Source organism: Balaenoptera borealis, assembly GCF_965194805.1.
Source record: "Balaenoptera borealis genome assembly, chromosome: 13".
Lineage (NCBI taxonomy): Eukaryota > Metazoa > Chordata > Mammalia > Artiodactyla > Balaenopteridae > Balaenoptera > Balaenoptera borealis.
In genome coordinates, this window is record NC_138870.1 from 94,252,010 (window position 1) to 94,274,220 (window position 22,211).

The following is a 22,211-nucleotide window of genomic DNA, read 5'->3' on the forward strand; positions in this document are numbered from 1 at the left end:
CAGACCGGGCTGCTCAAACTCAGCGGCCAGTTGATCCTGGACTGCAAAAAGGCCCTTCAGTGGACTGTAGGAAAGGAGGTGCCAGAATGGGGGGCCGAAGTTTGGGGTGGGGAGAACCCCCCCCCAAATCACTTGAGTTTAAAAATCTAAAACCGACCCGTCTCCTCCCCCCTCCTCCCTCCTCTCCAGCTGACTGTTCTGTTGTTCTCTCTCCTCCCTCTCACCCTCCCTCTCTCTCTCTGGGAGTTCCCAGCCCCGTGTGTCTGAACCCGAGTGTACAGCACACTCGCTCTGTATTTGCCTTCAGGGAATCTCTCTCTGTCATTCTACTTCTCGAAACACAATCATCACTCACAGAGATTATTGCAAAAGGCAGGGATGGGCGGGGTTAGTAATAAACCACCGGCACCAGCTTCTAGTAGCTAGACATCAACTAGTGTTAAGACGGGTTCTTTAAACATGAATGAAGCAATCAAAAAAACTCTGCCCTCCAAGATCAAGGGGAGTACGCCAAGACTCCCCTCTGCCCCAGTTCTTCTGGAGCCCCTTGCAGAAGCCAAGCGTGAACAGAGAACCTGCTTGGAGCCTACATTCCCTCCCTGCCAGGTCAGCCTTATGCCACTATTCTATAATAATTCACTAACATTCTACCAATCATAATTCTGAATCTTAGAAGATTTTAAAACACAGGAAAAATTATATATAAGCTTGAATAGGTTTTCATCTTTTGTATTACTACCACCCTAGTTCAAATCAATAGAGCCTCCCCTCTAAAGAGAGGAAAAAACAAGGGGTTTAGAATCAAGTGGATTTTGAGCCCTACCACGTTGTAGATTCTTTACTAGGCATGGGTATGGGGCTGTGTATGAAGCCTGGGTTTGAAATCTGGGTCTATAATTACTATCACCATGGCCTGGGGAAACTTATTTAATCTGTCTAGGCCTCTGTTTCCTCAAGCAAAAACTGGGTATAACACTCCTTTCCGAGTTGCTGCAATTAGATGGAATGATATCACTATGTAAACTATCTGCCATGTCTCTGGTGACCATGATTTCTAATTTAGTTCAGTTCAAACATTTACTAAGTTCCTCCTATATGCCAGGCATATTTTTGTCCATTATGTTCAATGGTGAACAACAAGAATTATCTAATCATCTGTCCCAGTGGTTTTTATTCAGAAAATAACTGACTTCTCCTCCATATGCCAATGCCTATGCTCTTTCCTTACTTCCCTACCCATTTTTCCATGTTCAAATCCCAAACCCACCCCAGCTGTAAGTGACCTCTCCTCCTCTGTAAGCCTGGTGTTTGTACCGCAGCACTCACCACTCCTGCCAGTTACTGTTCCAGGTACTTACCTGTACCTACCAATCTTACCCCATTTATTCACATTTTTTCAGGGCAGGGTTCATATCTTTTGAGCCATGGAGTCTTTTGCACAGTACCTAGCACACAGTAGGTGCACAATACATTCTCAGAGGACTGTGTGTTTTGAGGAATATTTTATTCCTTTAACTTGTTAAAGGAAAAACAAAATAAAAACAAAAACAAGAGGCCTTCCACCTTCCAGCTGCCTCAGGGTTCTGTTCCCCTCAGACATGTTGAAACAGCTCTCTCCTGCTCATAAAATATCCAAGTAAGGTCTGCGAGTCTCACATTCAAGGCAGGCCCAGCGCAGGTACGAGGTACCTTCCCTCTCCCTAACTGACACTTCCTGCTGTCGAGAGAACTCTGTCTCCTGCTACGGTGGGGTGTCTTTTTCTCTCAGAGTAGAAGTGAAGTCACTTTTCCTTTTCTTCCACACTAAATATGTGCCTTCCGCAAGACAGCTTAGACCTCTTCCCTCCTCCCACCTCAAACTCCCACCTGTTTACACTCAGAGAGGTGGGGCAAGTATTCTTCTCAGCCTCACCCAAACCTTTTCTTTTTCTTTATGCAGAACTTCTTTGCTTCCTCTGAAGTCAGGATTACCTCAGTTCCAGTACAAAAGAGGAGTAAGAACTTCCATGTCTAAAACGGAGACGGCCTTTTTTCTAAAATGGGAAAACAAATCTCAGCTTTCTATAAACTGTTACTTAGCGTCTGTTATATAATCAATTTTTACATGTAACTTTCCCCTCTAGTCTCATAGCCCATGCCCTGTCTTAAGTCCCCAGGCTTTCCTATACTCCATTCTAAACAACTGTATTAAAATCACACTGTGAAGAGATTACAGTCCTTTCAAACTCTTTGAAGACACAAAATTGTATGGTGCAGTGGGCCCAGGTTTATTCCCTGGTCGGGGAACTAAGATCCCACAAGCTGTGTGGCATGGCCAAGGAAGGTGGGGGGGGGGGGGGGGGGGCGGGAAGGAGACACAAAATTGTTAATACTCATTCATTCTTAACCAAGTACCAAAAAAAAAACCACAATAAAATTTCATATATTGTCACTTTATGGTGTTATCTTTTAATCAAATTTAGGATGGGATAATGATACCGCTGTTCTCCTGGAGTAAAAGCAGGAGAAAAATACATACAAAAATGAGATCCTTGAAATGAAATTTTAAAAGTTTAAATATGTCACAAAAACTCTGATAACTACCTCCAGAACTCCCATGAGTGGAATCTTTGTAAACTTCTTTGGAACCACAGGGAGTTCATAAATTTCTACTGTCAATGCATCTTTTCCTTTTCTGATCATAATCTTAAGAATCGGGTGAACAGTCTGTTCTATATGTTTTCTTCACTTAAAAAACAAAAAACAAAAAATCCCACAGGCAAGCTAAGTGGATCTTTTTAATTCATGCTCCTGCATGTCCACATTTCCCTAACCTTAAAAAAAGAAAGGAAGAAAAAGAAACAAAGAGGTACGAGAAAACAAAATTCTTTCAAATCAAGTCAAATAAAGAAGGCTCTGCTTTGTCGCTATGCAGGATCCAGATTAAGAGACACAAAGGTATAACAAATGCACTCGAGGAAGACCCTCTGAATAGGATCCCAGTCTTACACACAGGATTAGGACGCACACATGCTTCCTTCTATCAGGAGAACACTTTATCAGGCTGCTTAACGGTTCTTTGAAACTTATCAGCCTCTATATTAGTTCAGAGGAGGGAACATGTGAATTGGAGCATCAGAGAAGGAGCTCTTCTCGGGAGGGCCCACAGAAGAAGTCTCGCATGCTTGCTCCTGAGAAAGAAAAATCAGATTATCTGGGATAGCAATATGGGTGTTGCCAGTAATTCTAACCTGATAACGCATCCTGTATTCCTGCTTCTGAAAGCACTGGATGTTGTAACGTGAAGAGTCTGCTGGGCAGAAAGGGTTTGAAGCCACATTTTTGATTCTCTGCCTCAAAGTCTAACAATTGAAGAGGCTGCATGCCAGTTTTTCTGTGGGTGTTAAAGGCTGGTGGGGAAAGTGTGTACATCTGGGGAACCAACACAGTTTTGCAAAAATATTCCTGAGAAATCAGGCACTGCAAATTTTTCAAAAGAAATATGAAGCAACCCTCTCTACATAATTTCTACTCCTTTCACTTTCAGGACTGTTAGAGACAACACAGACTCACCACAGCAATGAGAGACAACACAGACTCACCACAGCAATGAGCTATAGAAACGGACCATATGAAGTCCAACTGAATTTGACTCAAAAAGAAAAAAAAAAGTTGAAAGAATGGGGCTCTTTTAACCTCATTTCCTCTCAGCTTAAAATAGCAAGGATTCCCACAGGGCAGTTCTCTAATAGAATCTTGCTCCTCAAAATGTGACCCACGGACCAGCAGCAGCCGCAGCAGCGTCAACTGGGAGCTTCCTAGATAAGGAAGAATCTCAGGCCCCGTCCAAGACTTACAGAGTTAAAATCCACATTATGACAAAAGCCACAGATGGGTCACAGCACACTGACGTCTGAGAAGCTAGTCTAGATAGAGCACTGTCCTCACGTAGCAGCACAGACTCATGCAAGACAGGGGTAGATGCTGCTGCAGCTTTCCAGTTAGGGCATCTAAAAACCACTCTGGAACACTCCCCAGAGTGAGCATTCCCACGCTGCGTGCTAACTGCAATATAACACCACCACCAGCTACTATTTACTGTGAACATACTATGTGCCACAACTCTGCGTGCATTATCTCACTGCATCTTCACAATATCTCTGTAAGGGAGGCCCTACTTTAGCTTTTTCACACATAGAAGAAAATTGGGGATCAAAGTGGCTCTACACCTTGCTCATGGTCTGACGGCTAGTGAGGAAAGGAGCCACAAGTGAAACATAAATTTGTAAGACTCCAAGATCGGTCCTACATCACACTTTTTCACTGATAAAATCAAACCAAGACTGCCAAGATCACTGGAAAATTCCCGCTGGATATAACCTTGCACTCTACCTCTGCCCGTTACCAAGACTTCAAACAATAAATGATGGAGATGAGGTTTGGAACTCAGTGTACACACACTGTACGTGAGCGTCCAAAGGCTGTGGCTCTGGTCAAGCGCTGCTGCTATGACAGACGTCGTTAAGAGAATGATTCTGGAAACCTCTTATGAACTGTGGTTACCTTCTATGATGTCTACAGTGAGCTCTAGACACATACACAGAGAAAAGGGTACATCCCAAAGCTCAACTCTCGGAAAAGCTACAGGCAAATAGATCTGTTAGAGCTCTGACCCCCAGTTTTAGGGAACCCAGGGTGATCATCCCTAAAAGAGGAAAACGTATTATCTTAAGAGCTGTGTTCTTCCTCATTATGTTTCAATCATATTCTCAAATAACCTCCCATCCTTCTAACTAACTTGCTCCAGTATCCCCTCCGCTACAAGCTCTGACCTCATCAACCACTTGTTCATCTGCCCACCCCAGTCCTGTCTTCCACTCCCTCCTATGCCCAACTCTGATTCCATGGTCCATGATTATAATCCCTCCCTTGCAAATATCTTCAATCATTTGTTCTCTCCATCACTGGCATTTAGCAAAACTCCAATCCTGGTTAAATACAATTATCTGCCCTCTCTGTGCCTGTTCCCAACCCACTAAATGTTGCTGGAGAAAAGCCACATGACCAAGCTGACTGGCTTCACTATATACTCATGATCAGAAGCCTCAACTGGGCACTTGGCAATGCCAAGCAGTCCTAACAAAGCTGCCCTTGGAAGCTTTCTCACTCTCCAAAATGACTACTTCTTACCTTTCCCTGAAACCTACTTCATTCTCTCCCCACCACCCAATCATCAGCTGTTGCTCTCTCCAAGTACTTCACTTTAAAAGAAAAGCATTCAGATAGTCTCTTCTGTGCACCAAATCCACAATCCTACCTAGAAACGCATGCATTTCCTCCTCCTCACATTCTGTTACAATGAAGGGAGCATCCCTTGCATCAAAGGCCCATTTCACTACTTGTGCTCACACCCCACCCCACCCCCGGTGCCTGTGTAAGGACCATGCTGCTCTGTTTATCACCCCCTCTCTCCTGCCTCATCACTCTCTCCCCTCTCCACTCATCACTGTCAGGCCAACAATAAACATATGTCCATCTTCAGAAAACCTCCCCTCTGCCCTCACACACTGATGGGGAAAGTGTACCTTGGTAGCACCACTTTGGCAGTCTGTTTGGCCACATCTATCAAATTCTGAAATGTGCATGGCCTGTGGCTCAGCAATTCTACCTCCAAGGAACCTATCTTAGAAAATCCCCACAAGTGTAGAAGGAAGTTCACCACAGCAATCTGTAAGAGCAAAAACTTAAAAACATAAATGTCCAATAATAGGCAAGTAACTAAATGAATCAAGGTTTAAAAAAAATCGTCCTTGGACACCTCACCTCCCTCCAGCTACTCTCTCCATTTCCTTGCTCACCACTTCACAGTAAATCTTCTCAAAAAAAGAATCTATACCCGTTTCTACTTCTTCACCTCTCATTTCTTCTTCAGTCTACTCAAAATAAAGTTTCCAAGCCCTCCACTCCATTAAACCAACTGGTCAATGTCAACTACATCCATGCTATTCAATCCAATAGACATTTTGCTGTCCTGAACTTATCTGACCTCTTAGCAGGATTCAACAGAGTTGGCAACCTTCTTAAAACACTCTCTCCTTCTACCTTCTGAGATACTACAATCCTGGTTTTTTCCTGTGCATCACTGATTACTTCTTCTCAGTGTCTTTTTTGGCTTTTCCATTAACAGACCGCTAAAAAAGGAAGTGTTCCCTGGGGCTCAATCCTGAGTCACCCTTCTCTCTCTGAGTTGTCTCAACCAATCCCACTGCTTCAAATACCATCAACACGCTAATAATTACCAAATTACATCCTTATCCTAGACCTCTTCTCAGGCTGCAGTATGACTACTTAGCTACCTCCCAAGCATGTCAAACATAACACTCCCCAAACTGGGCTCTTAATTCACCACCACCACCACCACCCTTGAAATTGTTATACCCTTGGTGTTCTCTACCTCAATAAGTGGTACTACCTGGCAATTACAAAAGCTAAAGACCCTCCCCTTACCTCTCACATCAAACCCATCACACGTCCTGTGTGTCTGACTTGTCTTGATCTCCACTCCACCACCTGAACCCAAGCTACCATCACCTCTTTCCTGAACATCGCAATAATTCCTCCCCTCCCACTGCTGCTCCCCTTCAGAACACTCATCACATAGTAGCCAGAGGAACTTTCTAATCAGATCACATCACTCCTTTGATTCTATAGCTTCACATTACACTTAAATTCTTTTTCTATCTGAAGTCCTTATAACGGCCTTTAAGGTGCTATATGATCTATCTGCTAAGTGCCCACTTCTCCAACCTCATTTCATATCATTGTATCGCCTTCGATCACTATGCTCTAAATACACTGATCCTGTGTCAGTGCCTCATTTAGAGCAAGTCCATCCCTCTCCCCGGCACCCTTTCAGCCCCTTTATCCCCTGTTCTTGACATCCCTCCTCATCCTTCCTTCATTCTCTGCAAGGCTGGCTCCTTATCTTTCAGATCTCAGCTTAAATAACACCTTCTCAACTAAAGCTCTCCAGACCACTCTCTCTAGTTGGAGGTCCTTCCCCTCAAACCCTTATTCTCTATATTACTGTGCTCTGTTTATTTTCTTCCTAACAGTTATCAAAATCTATAATTAGTTAACGTATTCATTTGTTTTCTTATTTGTTATACATTTCTCCCTTAGAGAGTAATATTTTGTGTATATCACATACAACTGAGATCTTCTACTATGGGACAGTTTATCCTTTGACTTTTTGCTAGGGAAGGTCAAAGTTATTTGTAGGAGTTTCTGGCACTCAGGCAACTGTCTAACCAAGTCCTATAAATAAAGTTAGAGCGCAACTAATATCACCCTAGTTACCAAAAGGACTCAAAGTTTTATCACAGCTACAAACCATAAACACATGCCAGCACCAATGGCTTTAGAATGTTACAGTTTGAAATAACCATTATATTAATGAAAAAGCAATTCTAATTTAATCATTTACTTTAAGCTAATTTGACTATTACATTCCAAACTGCCTTCTTTCCAATACTATAAATGCATTTTGCTCAGTACAATAAAATTATAGCATCCCAATCCAAGTTTCACTATAATCAAGCTCGTTGTTAATTATTTATAGTCTAGAACCATACGTCCAGCGCACTAGCCACTAGTCATGTGTGGCTATTTGAATTTAATTTTAACTAATTAATTAATATTAAAATTTCTGTTCCTCAGTCACACCTGCCACATTTCAAGTGCTCAAGAGCCACATGGGCCTAGTAGTTATTATATACTGGACAGAGCAGATATAAAACATCTCCATCATCACAGAAAGATGTCCTAGACAGAGCTGTTCTACAACATGGTAATAACCAGGAAGCAAAAGGCCCTCTAAATACCCAGAATATCAAAATGTTGACGCACTTTCATCAGCAGGAAAGCTCCGCCAGGCCTTCTCTTGAATCTATTCATTTTTATTTTAGAAATATTTCTGCCCTGGTTATCTGGCTACTTACTCACCGAAATTTTAAAAAGCAAAAAAGGAAAGGGAACTAGGAAGCAGTAGGGAATAAGTACCAGAGGAAAGAGGAATATTATGTGAGAGGCAGCCACATCAGATGCAACAGAGACCAAGAGAAAAAAAAACTAAAAAGCAGATAAGTTATCAAAAAGCAGAAAGATATCAAAATGGGGTCATTTAGTAAGGCAAAACCAGGAAAAGCTCCTGAAATAATCCCTCTTTTTTAGTCCTAAACAATAACTGATGTTGATAACTGTGTTAAAACCAGTAAGAAAAGTATAACTGGTAAGAAGAAAGTAAACTGTATAGTTAAATAACACATTTTAGAAGGACTTACTTCCAAAATAAATAAATCTTAAACATCTTGATGCTTAAAGAAGGGAAAATCCTCTCAGCTAGTTGGAATACTTGATCACTAAAAATAACTCATTCCTAAAATATTCTGCATAGTCAAACTCAATCCAAGAGTTCAGTTTAACCAATATGAACGAATGCTGCTTGCAGAGCAAGTACAGACATGAGAATAAGACAAGGTTCTTCTGTTAATGAATTACAGTTCATCCAGACAATGGAGCACCATATAGCCTTGGGGGTGGAGAGGGGAAGAGGAAGCTCTTCAAGCGATAAAAGGAAGGTTCAGAACAATGTATAGCACAGTGTCACTGAATTTTTTTTTTCTTTTTCTAATGAGGAATTATACACAAAAAGGAAAGCACCCATTGCTTCTAGGGTAAAGACACTGGGGGACTCAAGACAGGAAATGGGGAGCAACTGTTCACTACATGACCATTTGGTACCTTTTGAATATTGAATCATGTAAATGTATTATTTATCCAATAAAAACCTATAAAACCTTAAATTAAAAAAAAAAAAGCAAGTTCTCTACACCCAAGAAACATATAATCTAATAGCTTAACCAGGCTTCAAAAAACCAAAGGAAAAATTACACTTTTTCTTTCACCAATGACTAGACACCTAAATATTTAACACATATTTTATTCTTACTAAAAAGCTCACTGTATGCTATTTGAAATCCCAATAAACTGATTTCGAAAAACTCCAAGTTGATCTTAAAAGGAAATTGCAATGATCCTTATTATCTTGTATTAACTGTTTAAAAAAGCGTTTGGGGGATTCCCTGGCAGTCCAATGGTTAGGGCCCCATGCTTTCACTGCCAAGGGTGCAGGTTCGATCCTTGGTCGGGGAATTAAGATCCCGCAAGCTGCGAGGCGCAGCACTCCCCCGCCCCAAAAAAAGGTGTTTGCATAAAGGTGTATACATCAAGAAAAAAATCATTTTATTGGATAATACAGCAAAGATTGGTTGAAAAGCTCCCAAAGAAGCTACAAATGGTCTTCTGCACCATGTGGAAGGCGAGGTCAGGTCATTCTGATGGTCCCTGAGGTTGAGAATGCTAGTGGTTTCGCAGTATCCTTTCTTCTTCCTTAGTAACAAAACCCCCGTTTTCATTCTAGGGCATTAATATACACACCCTCCAAGAAAGGACTTTATCTCCCAACCTCCATTGCAGCTAGATGTGGCCATACACTAAGTTCTGGCCAATGAGACATTAGTAGAAATGTTATGTGGGACTTCCTGGAAGTCTTCCTAAGTAGGGGAGGGGACCTCTTTTCCTCCTCCAAACCACTCTGTGGAAATGCGGGAATGATGGCCGGAGCTGTAGCAACCATCTGGGCCACATCCTACAGACAGAGAAGCAAGGAGCAGTAAGGATCCTGGATCCTTGATAACCACTGAACACTGACTGCATCAGCCCTGGGCTGCCTACTTCCAGACTTCGTTTCCATGAAAGACGAAGCCTTGTTTAAGCCACTCTGGGGCAAGGGGAGGGGAAGGAGGATGGATTCTGTTACAGGTAGTGAACTTAATCCTAAGTGATACTTTCAAGAGTCAATTATTTTACTGTAACTTTACAAATCAAAATTCAGTGTCACAGAAAGCTCTACACACATAAATAGCGTACAGCCCTCATGATTAAGACAGAGACTGTCAAAGAATCCTGAAATGTCTAGGCTGGAAGCCTAGGCCAAAAAGTCAGCTAGTCTATCCCCCTAATCTGCTATCCCTGACCATTCCACACCAATATGACAGAAATAAAGTTTCAACTTAACGATTCCTGTATTTTAGTAATGAAAAAAGTCATATATATATATTATATATATATATATAATATATATATACACTCTCATTTTCATCATCTGTAAAATGGAAGTAATGACACAGGGATGTCTTCAGACCCCAACACAATAGAGTATGTTAGCTATTCTGTAAACAGAGCATGATACACTATCATTACCATTACAATTACCACTATAACAGCTGATTGGTAAGTGTGAGGCACAAAAGAAAAATTAGGTGAAACCAATTAGCCAGATCTTGGGTCTGGAGCTCAAGGAATTCCATGAACTTGTCAAACCTCTTTCACCAACTTTCTTATCTCGTTATCTATCAAAAAATACCACATCAGGAACTTCAGTTTCCTTCTTTAAAGCACTGGGGAAAAGAAAGGAGTTGAGTGGCTGTAAGGGGAGAAAAAGAACAGTAGTAAAGGGTTTAAAGCAATTAGCGAATATGATGTATTTGAAATATATACCCATGTTTTTAGCATTTCATGGGCTGTCAATAGGTGGTCCAACCATTTACAAATTGATGCTAGCAATATTTCTATTCAGTTTGTTCATTCAAAAGAAAAATACTAAACACATGTATACAGTTTCTACCGAGTATGCAACAAAGTGTCATTTAAGAGTGAGATGCCGTCTTTGAGAAATAAGGATAATATGTGAGGTCCTCCAAGCAGGATGATTTTTAACCTGTACACTAAGGCATAGGCAGTATATTTAAAACAAAAATAGCTTAATCACTTTCATTTTCCACTTAAAAATGATTTAACTTCTCCAAAATTGGTTTTGAAGTCAAAAAAAGCAAATGATTTCATTTTTTGAAGGCATTAACTCAACTATGAAACCATTTCTGGTGACTACTTTAATCCATAAACACATTGTACATGAGTCACACTGTGCTCTGTTGTTCAATTCATTAGATTCTGAAAAGCATTCCATGGTCAAATAACTTGGAGAAATATGCTTTAAGCAATTTTACTATTTGTTGAATTTCAGTTTTTCCTAGTCTTCTAACAGGATACTAAAATTAATAGATGCTTCTTACTAATTTCAAATATACTCATAGGAAGAAAATAAGCTATCCAGGGGCGTCAGAGATTAGCTGACAGGCAGATACATGCCAAGAATTTACTGCACAATTTAAAGGGCTACAATCAGGATAACAAGAGTGTGAGAAACAAACTCAGACAGCTTGAAGGTTTTTGTTCCCCAGAAGGGATACCAAGGTATGGCCGATTTACACACCCTTCTGCTCTGAATGGCCATATCCAAGCAGATTTAATTAAGCAGTTAAGATTTCTGAAGAATTAGAACTATCCTACCTCTCCTAGATGATACACTTATCATCTGTTTATGCCCATTTATGAGTCTGAATGTACAACTAGGGGTTGCGGGTCTTCTGAACCAGCAGAAGAAAAATGAAATAACATTACCTTCTGAGAAGGCAATCCATCTAACCCATGCTAGACTGGACCAGCCCACTCTGTCCCAGATCTAACTGATGGCTTCAAAATCCAAGTTCTCCCAAAAGTTAGTATGTACCAAACTCTATAAACTTCTTTTCAGGCTATGACTACATTTTTAATAACATAAATGAGTTTAGTGGGACTTACTTTAATCGCTTCTGAAAGATAGTTTATTTTTAGTAAATATAATAGTCCCCCACATGGGAAGCTACAACCATGCCAAAAATGTCCTAAGAGGAGATAAAATCCTATTTATAGAGCTATCAGTTGCTCCTTGCTTAGGTTGTAACATAGTTTCCACTTTAAGCCTGATATGACCTCCCCTGACTTCTCTGGTCTCTAATGTTCTTTTCATCCTGAAGTTTCTCACATTTATCTTTATCTCCACAGGGTACTTAAATTGAGCTACTATGGAGTGGGGGGAAGGGAGAAGGAAAGAAACTCCTTTCTCTAAACCTTCTCCTGCCTGAGAGTTTTAGGTAAGTTTCAGGAATCTAAAAAAGGGAAAAGAGGAGTTCTTCATTGGGTGGGCTTTGAGGAAGGAACCTCATAAATAAATATTCAGCAATCATCAAGGATACTGCCACAGTGAGCCATGCACACAGCAAATGGGCCTACTGATATCTTTGTCTGTGTATGACTTAGTTTGAAGTCTTCCATCTTTTAAAAACCCAACAAGAATAAATGTCAAGGGGCTTCTAGTATAGAGAATACCATACTCAAAAGCTAAGGCGGGGGTGGGGTGGGGTGCTAACCAGGGAACCAAAAGATAAATATAAGAGATTAAAAAATTTTTTTCCTAAAAATGTGATTTCCTCAGGGATTAAACTGTTGTTGTTGTTTTACATTAGCTGCTGGCACCTTTACACTCCCCACTTAAAATGCTAACTGTGGAACCTTCATTCCCCAGTCTCTGGCTACAACTCCATCAACAATTCTAGAAGGGTACTTACCTTATCCTAATTCAGTGAACCATTTTCACTGTTTCCTGTCACTAGCAGTGGCAACACCCAAACCTCATCTGACCCCCGCCCTGCCCTGCTGCATACCTGGATGAAACTGTAAATGAACCTTGTCTTTACCGCTCTGGCAAAATCCTAACCCCTTTCATCTCGGAACCCCAATAAAATTTGCTGTCCCTAGCTCACTTAATTTTTAATGTTCTTAAGCATATACTGCTTTTGTTATTAATTCTGTGTTTGTACGTCTTGCTTCCTAAATGAGACTGCAAATTCCACTCCATTATGAGTTCCTAAAGGGCAATGGCCATGTCTTATTTATCTCAGAATAATCAGTGTCATGCCAAGCGAATGGTATATAATAGGCACACAAGTAAACATTGTTGAAATATTTGTTAAGTTGATCTGGATGGTGGAGATCATGTAGTGAGTTTACTTCTCTTATGTGAATCTCTCATTGCACACAATCAGGAAAGCCCAGTATCACTGTGGTAGAATGGAATCACAAGCAGTTCGTGAAAAGAGTTAGAGAGAAGCAAAAGGCCATTAAGTAACACCAACCCACCTTCCACTGGATTCTCAACATCATCCTCAGGTGCTCAAAGAGACGGTAAGCACAGCATGTACCAAATGATGAAGCAAATGGTAACAGTTCCCTACCCCAAGAAAATTTTATCTGCTTTCCTCCATCGACTTATATATAACTCATCCTCTGAGGGCTACCTCTTCCTGCCCACCCCAAACCACAGTGAAACCCCTAACTCTCTGGAATCTGATGACAAGCAGCCACTAATTTAGCATTTTCACTTATAACAAGAAGGGATGGATTTAAATTTCAGTAAAAATAATTCAAACTGAACTTTAGTAAAAGTTACCTGATTATAAAAGTTGGCAAAGATCAGAAAATACTTCCCTTAATTTTTTTTCCAACTGTGAAGTTTACCATATAAACTGGTATTTCCCTTTTTAAAAGAAGGCATATGGATTTTCTGGGGTGATCAGAGCTGAGGCATGGGCATGGATGATTAAAGTGAACTCTCAAGATCATTTTCCAGAAGCAGCATGGTACTGAAGAAAGAACTTAGGTTTGGAAGTGAAACAGACCTGGAATCGAAGTGCCAGATCACTCACTAGCTGTGACCTTGAGCAAGTACTTTAGCCTCTCTTAACTCTGTTTCTTCATCTATAAATGCAAGTTTATCATGAAAGTTAGAAATAATGTACATAAAACACATAGGTCAGTGCCTGGCTTAATAATTTACAATTGTTAATAGATTTGCTTATTGTCATTTTTCTTAGCTCACAACAAAAAGACAAAATGACTCCTTCACAAATCTGACATTTTAGGGCTACTACTATAATTTATTGTAAATTGGTAGCAATACAATATCGATAGGAAGGCACCTAAAGAAAGCTATTTCCTCTGTGAATTTAAAAGTAAAACTGCAGAAGAGAAACACAAAGTGTTCCACGGGGCAAGATGTCCCTAAACCAGATAGCTAGGATAATTTTTAAGATACTGTAGTAAATAATCAAGCTCTCAGAAAGAGGGAGCTTCTGACGGGGTATAGATATCACAGCAATTCCAAGTAGGGATAAACCCAATATTGTGGTCTCTAGCTCACAGAAAAGCTTTGAATAAAGGAGATTTTTTAAAATCTCCTCAAAATTCCACCCCTCCCTTAAACTAGAGATACTCACCTGACAATCACAAACACAAGGCAAAGAGAAAAGGAAATACCTGCACCTGCATGAGGAAAGGGGGATGCTGAGGAAGCGGGAGATGTTGGCTCTAAAGGATGAGAACTTTCCTATGATGCAAAGAGAAAACTGACGGCTGCACCATCTTCTTTTGCTGCTTTCAGGAGATGGCAGGAATGTCTAAGTCATTCACCTGCTCTAGTAACAGGGCTGCGAAAAGGGAGACAGTAGTCCTTCTGTAGGGCAGAGCTAGAAGCTAATTAAGGAGTTAAAACTTTCAGAGTATTAGAATGAAAATGCTGGAAGGACTTTTAGGGCCTTTCTAGACAAGTCAGTAGAATGGAAGAAAGTCTGGGCATTAGAGCCAGATGGGCCTTCCTAGCTATTTGACCTTAGGCAAGTTGGACAGCCTTTCTAGCCTTCACTCTTCTCATCTATAAAATTGGGTGAACAGCATTTGCCCTGCAGAGGGCAAACTGTAAAAAGCAAACTGCTTCAGAATAGGTACGCAACACAGGGTTAAATGCTTTCCCCCAGACCCTCAGGCTAGCCGTACGTAAAGACTGGTGGCTGATATAGACAGCTATGTCATAAATGTTCGTTCTGTCCCTCTCCTTTCCCTCTAACTTAGCAGAAAAGGGATCAATTCCAAGTAGGGAAAGTAACTTTCCCAAGGTCATGCTGCTGGTTATTGGCAGAATTAGGGCTTAAAAAACCAGCTTCTTCAAGCTCAATGCATTGCACCTTGCCTCATTAGGGGCCTTCCCTTGGGGACAGGGCAAACTAACTTAACATTAGATGGGCTCAGAGTCAAGGCGAACAAGAGAACAAGCTAACTGCAATGTCAGGAGCTCACTGCGATTCAGACACCCAGGAGTTAAACACTCCGCTGGCTAAGGCTCCAGAGAGCTGCGGTTGGGCACACTCCTTCTGGGAGGAGGCCAGAGAGGCACTGAAATCCATTCCCTGGTGTGATTGGTCGGTTCCCAGAGGGGTGGGGAAGAGGAAAAGGGAGAAGAATGTCACCCGATCCCCAAGGGTAAACAACAGCAGGAGCATCTGCTCAGGTTTTCAACTAAAACTGTGAAATATTTCTGAACAGTTGACCACCAAACTCGGAAGACTGGGACCTCTGACCTTCATGAACAAGAGAGTTCTTGTTCTTTAATGACCAGATTCTCAGTGATACAATCTGGATGAACAAATGTAAAAAGACAGTTTATGATTTCCACAGTGCCGAATGCTCATGCTCTAGGTGCTGTTAATCACCCAGCTACCCTCCCTCCTGTGCCTGCCCTTACAGAGAAGAACCCAGCCTGCTCCTTGCTACTTAAACTCTGACAATCACATTCCCTCCTCCGAATTCCTCTCCTTCCTCTTTAAGAGGAGCCCCCTTCCTTTGTAAAAAGGATATCTTATTGCAAGATGCAACCTCTCTGTAATTGTGTTAGCACACATGTGCAGAGCAGAGAGAAGGGAGGGTCTGGGGAGAGAGAAACCTAATACCTTGCCAAATCCACTGGGAAGTCTGCCCGAGTTATTAAGCCAGGACGGGGCCACTTAACTGAATTGGTTGAGGCAATGCCCTTCAGTCCTGGCTGCATTCTTCCCCCAAGGGAGAATGCAGAAGGGCTGTCTCCTCAAAATCTTATTATCCCTGACAACTCTTTACTCCTCAGAAGTTTCTCTCTCCCATTTCAAGGATATACACAAAATGTTTAAGTTCTGAGCAGAGAATGAGAGAGGCAGCCCCTCAACCCCAGTATGCTACGGGGACTCCACAGGACTGATCACCAGGAGCCGCCCAAAACTGCACTCCCTTTGTACTCAGGTACAACCACAGCTAAATCCTCAAGTCCCAGTAACAGACAGGGGGGGATGGTCCTCACAGGACTAAGGTAAACTGAAGAGAAAGCCTCCTACTGAATGACTAAAACAGGAGGACCTTTAAGAAACCAAGTCAGTCCAGGGACCAGCTGGAGCCCACCTTAGCTGGCCCCAGTTAGGGGAACGAGGTGGAACCAGGACTAGGTCCACCCCAAACAATCTGGAGCTGCTGGGCAGCCCCCTCTCTCAGGAACTGCGCAGGCTAGGAATGACCTGAAACCACTGTGGACTCAAAGAACAAGGATTCCTCAACACTGGGCCAAAGCAAACCAGCTTCAGGAAGTGGCAGAGGCTCCTTAAGTCTCCCCTTTGTTCCTGCTCTGTAATCCCAAAGCCAAACCTAATCTAAACTGTGCTACGAATGCCCTTTGCTACACAGACGTCTCATTTATAAAACCCAGGGAGCACAAGTGACTCAGCTCTCTTTCGCAGGAATGTTCAGCAAATTAACTACTCAGGGAGGCTTTACGTGGTTATTAAAAACATAGGCTTCAGTGTCAGACAGGCCTAGGTTTCAATACCTGTTCCACCACTTTCTAGCTCTGTCACCTAGACCTCTCCAAAGTTCAGTTTCTGCATCTGTCGAATATGGCTTCTGCCATCTTCTTACAGGGAGAGTTGTTGAGAACAGTGAGGAATTGAGGGGGTGTGTGTACGTGAGTAATGAGCACAGTAAGCATTCAATAAATAGTAGCTGTCGCTATAACTTATTACTGAGGACTAGGAAACTTCTATAGAGAAATAACGCTGCCAGCTGTCAGCTGTATTAGCATTCCTGCACCTCACCCATCCGTCAGAGGGCGGTCAACAGCGTGAGGATGCCAGAGATTATTTTCTATCTGCTGAGCAGTGTGCCAGATGAAGGGGAGAGAGTGAAGGACACAACCTCTCCTGTGGAGCAGCTCACGGTGCTGAGGGAGGACGTGACGGACAGGAAGTGACGGGGAAGAAGGGAAAGTTCCGAAGGGGGTCTCAGCATGGACCGTCTACTCAGCTTCTGCGTTTGACCACGAAGGGGTTGCTTTCACTTCTGGTCCCAGCAGTTAGGGTCCCGCTGACTGGCTCTATCAGGGTCCCGGGCAGGGGGTGCTGGGAAGCGAGGTCCCTTCCACAGCAAGAGGGAGATGAGGGGGGAGCAGGAAGGACGACAGCGGAGAAGGGTTTTGGTCTTCTCTCTTCATGTGATACCAGGCAAAAGTCATTCCAAACAAGGAGTTGGCAGCCACAAGCCAACAATTCAGGCAGGCACTACAAGACGACTGCTTGCTGGGTTAGTGCAGCAGCGTAGATATTTTTTAGCGAAGAGACACAGGGCTCTCAGGAATTACAACCGCATAATCAAAAACACGTATACTCACTGGACAGCGTGTACCGTGGAAGGCCAGAAGGGCTGGGCTCCTTGGATCAGTGGCCCCCAAACTCATTAACCAGTGCTCTTGCTCTCTCTTACAGATTTTCACCATCACAGTCCCCACCTGCGAAACTCTCGCACATACCTTAAAGCCTGCACTACTGGTGCACTGGAGCAGGACTGGGCCCCGCCCTAGTCAGGAGAGCACACGGCCCTGGGGAAAAGCACTGAGCTGAGAGTGAAGGCTCATATCACAGACGCAGCTCTGCACTGGCAAGAGCTCTGAGAATATAAGCCTTGGGAAAGTCATCTCACCTCTCTGGGACTCAGTTTCTCCATCTGCAGCACCAGGACAACGTGATGAAATCCCGTTCTGACATTCAAAGGACCTAAGGGCCAAGCTGGTGACCCCTACCCTGGGTTCTTATTTCTGCGTTAGGGCAGACATGCCACAGAAGAGCCAAGGTATTAAGACAAGTGATTACAAGTCACTCTCTAAACTATCCTGAAAGTTCAGACAGTAAAAAGTCAGCCACAACTTTTCTGAAATCCAAAATGAAAAGTTTTGGAACTTACAGTCCTGGCCCAGACCATTCATTTTACGAAGGTCAGGACTCTCTGTTTCTTGGACGGTAAACCAGGAAAGAAAACAATGGGACAACAGTAGTTACCTGGCACCTGGAAGGGCACATTGCTTGCTTGCTAGAAGGGCCCTCCAAACACTAGACTGAGAAGGACGTACAGGGGGCCTTAGGGTAAGCATTCATTCCAAAAAATATGGGAATGACAGCTGCTATTTCTGGCCAATGGATCAGGACCTGAAAGATGGGTGTAATCTCCACTGAACAAATCGTACTGTCAGAAATAATCTTGCATCTGCCAGCACTCAACAAACCGGCAGCTCTTTAGAGAGGACTCTCTGGGGACCCAGAGCTGCAGTAACCAAGGGAAATGTATTCAGATTAGATCAGCAAAGGCCTCTCCATTTCCACACGAGGTATTGTAGGGGGCAATGACACTGGCCAACACACAAGATTTACACAATGAGCTCCCTGAATGCTGCACATGTCCGGGTCAGAAGAGCTGCCGCTGGGCTACAAATGGCTCCTGAAGCAGCAGATGCCAAGTGTCCTATTTACCTTTGCCTTTGGTTACAATTCCTCAAGAGGGCCTGAGAGGTCTGCTTTTCATGGTATTGCCTTTTCCGTCCATTTTAAATTAGGAAGAATTCTTACTTGTCTCATTCCCTTTACCTTTCTCTTCCCAACATGAAAACATAAATAAGATGTGGTGTGTCCAAACGATGGAATATTATTTAGTAACAAAAAAGAATGAAGTACTGATGTATGCTACAACATGGAGAAACCTTGGAAGCATCATGCTAAGTGAAAGGAGCTGGGAACAAAGGACTTTATTATATTGAGTCAATTTATAGGAAATATCCTAGACAGGAAAATCTGTAGAGACAGGAAGCAGACTAGTGGTTGCCTAGAGTTTGGGGGCAAGGGAGACAGGGGGACCAGGCAATGATGACTAAGAGGTACATGGTTTCTTTTTGGAGTGAGGAAGACTCTGTGAATACACTAAAAAGGCCTCTGAATTGTATACTTTAAATGAGTGAATGGTAGAGTATCTAATTATATCTCATTAAAGCTGTTAAAAGATGCCTCAAAGGAATTATGACCTCCTTTAGGAAGGGACATTTAATGAGGGAGCTCTGACTCTCCTGACCACCGCTGCTCCTTCCTACCAACAGCTCATTTCGCTAGTCCGTCCCTGCTCAGCTGCAGTATCCGGCGCAGGGTTACACCTTCCCTGAGAAAACTGGGCAGGTGGTAGCTTTGCTGTATCTTCAAGTCTACTGCTCTGTTATGACTTTAGTGTCCTTCCTTCCACATCTAGTTTCCCTCTGTCCCTGAAGAGATAGTGAAACTACCCCCCAGCCCCCAGCACTGGTTGATGACTTGCCATGCCATGAAAAAAAGAATGAAGATAAATGATACTATAAAAGCAGAGGTTTGGGAGTTTGATCAAATCTGGGTTCCAATTGAAGCATCTGAACAAGTTACTTTAAGTCTCAATCTCAGGTTCCACTTCTGTAAAATGGTGAAAACACCACCTAATGCATTGAATGCACGTGGTTATTATAAAAATTAAATGGTAAAGTCTATATAAATGATTAATATGGTGCCTGGCACACAGAAGGTACTCAATAAATAATAACCGTTATTTATAAAAGCCTTATGCCCAGTTTTTTCAAACTGTCACCCAGCAGATCGGCTTCTATGTCAAAAAAGGCAGTAACAAAAGCAGGCCACTGGCACCATCAAACGGTTCACAAACATTTTTCTGACTATTTGTTTTAACCCATCTCACTCACAGATCCCTAGTCCATTCCTAATACTTCTGTGTTTTTTTACTTCAATTTGTTTTCCTATTTCTGAGCTCAATTTAACCTAAGCATTAGGCTTATTATTGCCTCTCCAGTTCCATTTTCCCTCCTCAACCTTAATGTGTATTTATCACCTTAATTATAATACTTTAAGCCACTCAGTGTAAACTGTTTACCCAGAGTAGCACAGCACTCAGTATCCTACTCCTCCTAAAAGCCTATCACAGAATCAAAACAACTTAAGACAGAGTTTAGAAAGAATTATGATGGAACCATAAAATGGAATACTAGGTAGCCATGTAAAACAACGCTACAGAAATATTTAATGACATGAAAAGATATTTACAATGGAGTAAGAAGGAGCTGGAAGCATATTACGAAAGTCTGTACCATATGATGAGATTTTGTAAGGAATTTTATAATGTGTGTATATGCAAAAAGAGCTGCATAGAAACAAGATAAGAACAATAAACAAAAAGTTAAGATAAAGTTAATATATTAAGGCAATTTTTATTCTTTTGGCCTGCTGTATTTTCTATATTTTCTTTGATAAATGTATATTAATTCTGAAAAAAAGACTGACTTAAAAATATGAATTTAAACAATACAGAACCTCTTCGCATTTTTTTAGCAGCCACTGTAGCATAGATCTGGAGTCAGAAAGACCAGGACTCAAATCCCTCCTCTACCACTTGTTAGAAGTCTGACTTTGCAGTCACTGAACCTTTTAGGCTTGGTGTTGTCATTTGGAAAATGAAGATGAACATCCTAGCAAAGTGCCTGGCACCTGATCTTCAGTACATCTCTTGGCAGTGGTCCTCAGCTTGAATGTGCATCAGAATCACCTGGAGAGCATGCTGAGACAGGTGGCTGGGCCCCAGCCCCAAACTTTCTGATTCAGTAGGTCTGGGAGGAGGGGGATACCATGAATTTGCATAAGTTCCCAGGTGATGCTGATGCTGCTGGTCCGAGAACCACACTTCGAGGACCACTGCAATAGGCAATAAGAACAAACTCTTCTTACAATACGTTACACAGATATTAAGTGCTCTTTCAGAGCAATATTTCCAGAATATGAGCTCACTGGATACTGAATTATATAAGAGCCTAACACTGCGCATTCACCCAAAAGCCCAGACTTTATAACCTGGGATCATTCACTCCAAGACAGTGAGGGAATTGGGTTTCCACTGTAGAGGGAAGCAAATAACAATTATTAGGACTGCATTTCGAATATCTGACTTCAGCATGGGAGAAAATGTCTTCGAATGTGGACACGGATCAAGCAATATGCAGAAGGGAGACCAGTGTGAATCCACTGCTCGCTGCCCTGTGCCTGTCTGGGGAGAAGGGCAGTGTACAGTGTGTCACAGAGCACCTGCTTTGCTCTGGGTGCCCCCTGTTGACAAAAACCGACATAGCCTAAGCCCATATGTAGTCAGGATAGGCCTTTTCTTCTTCCAATTTTCCTAGTCCCCTTCTCTTTGTATCTGCAGCTCATCTCCAAACAGGTTAACTGTTGCAGCATGGCATTCATCGTAACGGTATGTGGAATTTAAATCACAATATCTAGAGATGGTTAGCACTAGCAGTGGGAATAAACTGTGGTTGTAAATAGTCTCCAATACACTGTGAAACCCTGCTGGTATTTCTGAAAATACACTAACTGATGAAGTACTTAAGAGTTTCTATAGATGAAAATTGTTCAACAGCACCATCACAGACAACTAAAGGTAGAATGAGAGAATTTTAGAGCTGGCAAAGGTCTCTAATACTATCATCTCCAGCTTCCTCACTTCTATGAGGAAACTGAAGGGCCCAAAAGGTAAAGTAACATATATAAAGACACAAAATTAGTGACAAAGCCAAGTTTCCTGACTCCCTCATGACTCCTGATCTTTCCACTATACTATTCCATCTTTATTTAGAAACTTTATTCATTTAGTCATCACCAAGACAAGTATAACTGCATTTTAACCACTTCATAGAGGGTAAAGAAACTAATGAACATGTAACAATTCCTGAAAGGTACGGGATGAAAAAAATTCTACCTTTTTTTAATTGTGAAAATTAAGCCTTTCCTAATATCAATACTTCTTTTTTAACTGCGCCATGCGGCTTGTAGGATCTTAGTTCCTAGACTAGGGACTGAACCCGCACCCTCGGCAGTGAAAGCACAGAATCCTAACCACTGAACCGCCAGAGAATCCCTATCAATATTTCTTTAATAGCAATCACTTTAAGTTAAATTCACAGGATCAAAAACTGCATTGAGGGCTTCCCTGGTGGCGCAGTGGTTAAGAATCCACCTGCCAATGCAGGGGAC

At 42.1% G+C, this 22,211-nt stretch overlaps 1 protein-coding gene and 1 long non-coding RNA gene across 25 annotated transcripts in view; one reads left to right on the forward strand and one right to left on the reverse strand.

Moving 5' to 3' along the window:
• Positions 1 to 22,211, reverse strand: part of RBFOX2 (RNA binding fox-1 homolog 2) — a 266,538-nt gene that overhangs the window by 152,357 nt on the left and 91,970 nt on the right. The window contains exon 1 of one of the 23 annotated variants that reach the window (XM_082350340.1): positions 17,501 to 17,616. The exons of the other annotated variants lie outside the window; for them this stretch is intronic. Coding sequence (XP_082206466.1) covers positions 17,501 to 17,605 — 105 coding nt within the window. The 5' untranslated portion in view covers positions 17,606 to 17,616. Of the gene's footprint in view, positions 1 to 17,500; positions 17,617 to 22,211 lie in introns of those variants that run through there. 23 annotated transcript variants of the gene reach the window in all.
• LOC309609206 lies at positions 334 to 20,379 on the forward strand. Of its 2 annotated transcripts, none has more exons than XR_014233310.1 (4): positions 334 to 606; positions 1,940 to 12,074; positions 13,026 to 13,164; positions 17,595 to 20,379. It is a non-coding gene; the product is annotated as an uncharacterized lncRNA (long non-coding RNA). The 2 variants fall into 2 exon arrangements; XR_014233311.1 differs by having other exon boundaries at positions 3,527 to 12,074.